The sequence below is a fragment of the Squalius cephalus genome, assembly GCF_949319135.1.
Source record: "Squalius cephalus genome assembly, chromosome: 1".
Lineage (NCBI taxonomy): Eukaryota > Metazoa > Chordata > Actinopteri > Cypriniformes > Leuciscidae > Squalius > Squalius cephalus.
The window spans coordinates 1,543,454-1,549,470 of record NC_137122.1 but is presented as its reverse complement, the minus strand read 5'-3'; the positions used below and the strand labels follow the sequence as shown (position 1 = coordinate 1,549,470).

The 6,017-nt window shown below is 30.9% G+C and overlaps 1 protein-coding gene across 1 annotated transcript; it reads right to left on the bottom strand.

Moving 5' to 3' along the window:
- Nucleotides 1-509: 509 nt before the first annotated feature.
- fmc1 (formation of mitochondrial complex V assembly factor 1 homolog) lies at nt 510-2,621 on the bottom strand. The gene is made up of 2 exons (XM_079890621.1): nt 2,445-2,621; nt 510-812 (listed from the first exon to the last, which is right to left on the bottom strand). Exons 1-2 carry the CDS (start codon nt 2,559-2,561, stop codon nt 606-608), a joined length of 324 nt encoding a protein of 107 aa, XP_079746747.1. The 5' UTR covers nt 2,562-2,621; the 3' UTR covers nt 510-605.
- Between the last annotated feature and the right edge of the window lie 3,396 nt (nt 2,622-6,017).

Genomic DNA, 6,017 nt, shown 5'->3' with positions numbered 1-6,017 from the left:
AGCATACCAGAATGAGAGGGAGGGTCTCATTTTTATTTTATTTTTTATTTTTATTAAAACATATTATTGTGGATGTGGCATTTGATTAACATCATGCACAGGAATTATTAAAGACACAGTCGCACAGTAAAAATTGTTTGTTGGTTTGAGGTAAAGTAGCCTTACCTGGTTATCTTAAAATTTTTTGTTTTTTAGTTCTTTAATTTTTAGTAACATATGAAAGACGTTATCATCTCTGCGTAAACTTCAAAAACGCAAATCTGTGAAAATTTATAATCTTTAAATACTTATCTTTAAAATTTAGAGATAAGTATGATTTAAACCATGCTAGTGCAAGTTTTTACTTGCGCAACCCGATGGTTTCGCTCTATTTCGAGGTTGAGGACGTGAACTCATGGACGCACCTTTATTCGTTCCATTATCAGCTTATAGTCCAGTTTATTCATTGCACTGGAAATGGCGGATCATATTGAAAGGTTCTTCCACTGAGTAAGAGACACAAGCGATAATGATCTTAAAGTGAGTCTGTTTATTATAAGAGGAACAGAGATGAAGCCACTCACACACACACACACACACACACACACACACACACACACAGGTCCTCAGGTCTCCCAGCCCTTGCCCCCGGGCTGCTTGGGGAGCCGGAGCCCCACGAGTCCGGCGGCCTGGTCGATGCGCACGTCTGCTCTGTGCGAGTGGTAGCGCAGGTGCAGGTGCAGGTGCAGACGAGTGGAGCTCAGCAGACACAGGTACGACTGCGCCGCATGCAGAGCCTCCGCCTGCGCTCGACACAGCTGCGCTCCGGTCACCTGAAACACACACACAGATCACATTCAGCAGGATCTTAATGTGGAAAAAGCAGCTTCATGAGCTGAAGGTCATGTTTCCCTCATTAATACACTCACCGCTGACCCTAACTGACCCAACACCACTGTACTGATATACATACAACATTCATGGAAAATATTATATATCTTTATACATCTATTCATTTATAATAGTTTTATTTATCATAATTAGATTATAAATGTATTTTTAATTATACTTTTATGTTAAAATGTGAAATATTTACTTATTATATTATTATAAATATTTACTTATTAAATATTATATTTATATTATACTTAATTATGAATATAATTAGTTTATAATTAGTGTAATATATATATATATATATATATATCTCATTACAATTGTATTCAAATATTTAAAGCACTTACTTAAATATATTAATATATTTATATTATACTTAATTATAAATTATTATTTATATTTATAATTAATTTGTATTATTTAATTCATAATTATAATGTAAATATTATTAGAATTTTATATGTAAAAATGTTTTAAAAAGTAAGATATTTATTTAAAATATTTTATCATTATTTTACTTTTCATAATTATAATATAAATATGATTTTATGTTCAAATATTTTAAAAAGTAATATATAATATAGTAATATATAATATAAATATTTATATATAGATATACAATTTATATAAATATATTATATTATACTTGATGAATATAATTAATTTATAATTATTTTATCATAATTTGACTTCATAATTATAATGTAAATAAATTATTAATTACAATTTTATTAAATATTTAAAGCATTTACTTAAAATATTATATTACTATACTTATAATATTATTCTTCATTATAAATGATTATATAATTAATGTGTAATTGTTTTATTTTTCATAATTATAATATAAATATATTTTATATTAAAATAATTTTAAAAAGTAAATTTACTTACTAAAATACTTCATATTTACTTAATAATATAGAAATATTATATTATTCTTAACTATGAATACTTTAATCATAATTTAATAATATAAATACATTATTAATTACACTTTTATATTAAAATATTTAAAACATTTATTTAAAATATTATATTAATATTATTCTTCATAATAAATTATTATTTAGATTTTTATAATAAATAAATAAATACATTTTCATAAATATTATTAATTACATTTTAGTGTATTAAAATTAATATTAATACATTATTATACATGATTATAAATACTTATTTTTAGACATTATTTATGGTTATTTTATTTTTCAATATTAAAGCAGAAATATATTATATAATTTTATTTGTAAAATATTTTAAATATTATAGTAATATATATATATATTATACATTTAGTCATAATATTATAATTTAATATAAGTAAATATTATATATTATATAAATATAACTTAATGATAAATAATGCGCAAAAGAACTGAACTCTTCAAGATCTGACATCTATAACTGTTATTAGTTATTATCACACTCGTTCTGCTCGGTTTCAGTGGATCTCCTCATGACACACACACACACACACACACACACACACACACACAGTTATATCGAGCATCTCTTAATGACGCACACACTCTGTTATATCGAGCAGCCGTTATCGGTTCTGTTACCTGGTTCCTCCTGAACTGCTCAAGCACATATTTATAAATGAGAGTGTGTTTGTAACCGGAACCCTTCGCGATCCGGATCTCCTTCAGAATCCCGCGACACACACCGAGCGCCGCCATCTTCACGACAGACACGACGAGTCGAGCACACACACAGAACCAGCGGGCAGACTCGACCAATCAAACACACAGACGGCGATCGTCGAGTGTATGTGGTAGAAGTACCATAATGTCTATGGGTAGAACAGCGATGAATAAATACATGCTATTTGTAGAGGAAAAGAATAGAAATTACATTGCAAAATTACGAGAATTTCAATAATACATTCATTTAAAACAATTCAGTGTAGTGTGAATAATAACTAGGCTATATATTTAAAACAAAAATATATTTTATTAAACATGTTTTATTAATTAATATTGATTAAATATATACTGACAAAATCTTTAAAGTGTCATTCAAAGTTCGATTCACTAAAAATAACCGATTCATTCGTTCGAGAATCACATTAGAGTTTTTGCACCGCATCCTTTTGATTCACTAAAAAGAGTCGGTTCAAAAGAGTCATATGTTCAGTAATCGGACTGCTTTTGGTCGCGAGGTCTGTTTTAAGTCACGTATCTCTTTAGTATCGAAGCTATTTTATTGATGTAGTATTTTGTATTTATATTGTATCGTCAACTAAATGTTATTGTAAATATCGCAGCAAATCAGACGTGTAAAGGATTCATTGTTTGCTGAGAATATACAATTTAAAAATGAATGAGCCTTCTAATGCAGTCTCTACTGGATACAGTATACAGATTTACTCACACACTTGAGTCTGCCTCCTTCGTTTAGGAGTCACACTTGGCTCCTTCGCGGTCAAAACAAATATATTTTTGTTCCATAATATTTTTTGATTATTATTTAGAATTTTGAAAGGTTTTATGGTACTATGCAATATATATATATATATATATATTCAATAAATGCAACATTTCACATTAAAATAGAGTGCAGGCCTTTAAAATCCATTTTTTGAAGTGAGAAAAGCGCCACCCAGTGGCGTTAGGAAAGTTACAGCGTGTGTAATGTCGTGTAACCGCCTGTAGGCTGCACTGTAGCTCCCTGATTCCCTGAGTGTTTTTTAGTACTAATAACATGGATTTCTCCATTTTTTATTTTTTATTATTTTATTTAGATATATATTTAGACATTCAAAAAGACTACTTTTAGTCAAGATTTAGATGTTAGATAACTATCAGGTTTTGCATTATAATTACAATCAAACAATAACATTTGGTTAGAAAGGGAACACAATGCAAGCATTTTTGTTACTCAGTATTTGATCATTAAAAAATCGAACAAAATAAGGTGATAATTCAAAACACTTTATACAGACATTTTGCAATTAATTGGTATTTTATTCAGTTTATTTCTGTAAATTGTAATACAACTTCAGAAGGGAACAGCAATTATGATCTAACAGCAAAAACATAATAAAATAACATAACAGCAAACAATCATTATCAAGCTTTTTTTTTATGACCCTTTAACATATCTGAATCATGTCCATTATTGTTGTGTGAAAAATCTAAAAAAATATGAAAAAGTGCAGATATTCCCAACAACATTGAAGCAGAAAACATGAGAAACATTGTGCAACAAATAAACGATTAGTTCATGATTAGTTAAAGAAAGTTTGTTATGTTTTCCAATACACAGATTACCTTGATTTACTGTAGTAGCAAGTTTTTAAGGACTAGTTTACTTTTCTGAAAATATTTATTTTTTTCTGCTTCATTTTTCTTCAGCTGTCTTCCCTCATTTTAATACAGTACATTTTACTTTCAATAGAGTCTGAGCGGTCTGATGACTGACAGTGATTGAGTGGCAAAAGAAAGCAAGAAGTCCTAGCCCGTCCCAAGGCGTCATAATACTGACGCTGTTGACATTTCGTCTGCATCAAACGCACATGGCACCCTTTATCGTCAATATGAGACGCAGATAAATATGAGCCAGAAGGCGCCTCCTAGCGGTCTAACCCTAAACCTACCCCAGAACTAAACCTGTGCGTGTCATATTGACGCTAAAGGGTGCCATGTGCGTTCGATGTAGACGAAATGTCACAAGGGTCAGTATGTGACGTCCAAGGATGAGAATGCGTTGGAAGTCCTCACAGCCAAGTCGAGGAGTTCACGCGACACACACCACCTCAATAAACTGCAGTGTGTGGAATTGATAATCTGGAACAAGAACTATCGAACATCTCGGGGTTTCGGATTAAAATACATCATTCTCATTTCAGATTATTACTGTACTTGATGCTTTGCACACTGATTGGTCTCCGCTATATACGGTATTGTTCCAAATATAATTCCGAATATGTATTTCTTGGAAATACATCTGAAAAAATGGGGTTGTCTTATTTTCAGGTTCTAGACTTTTACATGTCAATACAGGGCTCCAGACTAACTTTTTGCCTTGGTTGCACTGGTGCGCCTAACTTTTTTATTTAGGTGCACCCAAATTTTTCCTCGGCTGTATCACCATTAACGCCACAATTTTAAGGTCACCTTTTTATCACGCTCTATACACATTCATATATATTATGTAAATGAATTTAAACAAGAAGGTGTAGGTAAAAACTTTTATTTATTTTTTGAAGCACAATTATTAACGGTATTCCTACTCTTACCGATACTGCTTATCGATACAGTAGGCTACTTTAACTGTATTCTTATGGTTCTTTTTGTTTTATATATAATAAACAAAGATAAACAATAGATAAACTAAAGAGAAACAATTAAACAAAGATAAACTTTATATAGGCCTACACAGTGTTTTAATTTCAGGAAGGCCTACTAGGCTACTGTTCATGGTCTATAAAGAAATCTAATAAAGTAATAAAATGTAAAATAACACTGTAAAATTGATCATAAATAGATTAATGCTTATTAAAGCTGAAGTTATTCTTTCGAGAGCTGTGTGTGATTTTTCTCTTGTTTGATTTGCAGTAATGGCGCAATCGTCAGCATGTTTATTAGACTGCGGCCCCTTTAAGACCGGGTGCAGATCTAATAGGCTACTGATGCACCATATTCTCCCAACTATTTCCATAACTACGTCCATTTAAGACATAAACTGTTTTTAGTGAATCTCAAAGCCGGTAATTTTGACACGCTTTGTGTACAATTGATCGTTTAGACGCGCACAATCTGCACATGAAACCGATAGTTTAAAAGTATAATTTGCTTGTCTCGTCTGTTTCGGAGCGCGCACCGATCTTGCGCAGATTTTTGTGTTTTTAATAGCTCTTTCAATTATTAAACGTGTCCCGCAATTTAGCAACAGTAGCTAGACTGCATTTACAACAATCACCGATCGTGCTGATTCTGATTCTGAGTTTAAGGGAGAAATGCGTAATGCTGCGAAGGGAAGAAGTTGCGCGTAGTTAGATAGTTTTTTAATGGTTTTACCGCAATATATTATTTTTTATAATCTTTGGAAGCCGAAATTTAAAATAAAATCAGACTAATATAACAGACCTTAAGTGTAACCAGGCTACGTTTGAATGTTTAATTCTGTCCTCC

Bases quoted from the DNA above. Each gene is read 5' to 3' on its own strand.
- fmc1 (XM_079890621.1), bottom strand. From the start codon at position 2,561: ATGGCGGCGCTCGGTGTGTGTCGCGGGATTCTGAAGGAGATCCGGATC. The intron at 813-2,444 runs GTAACAGAACCG...TGTGTGTTTCAG, and splicing joins AGCAGTTCAGGAGGAACCAG to GTGACCGGAGCGCAGCTGTG.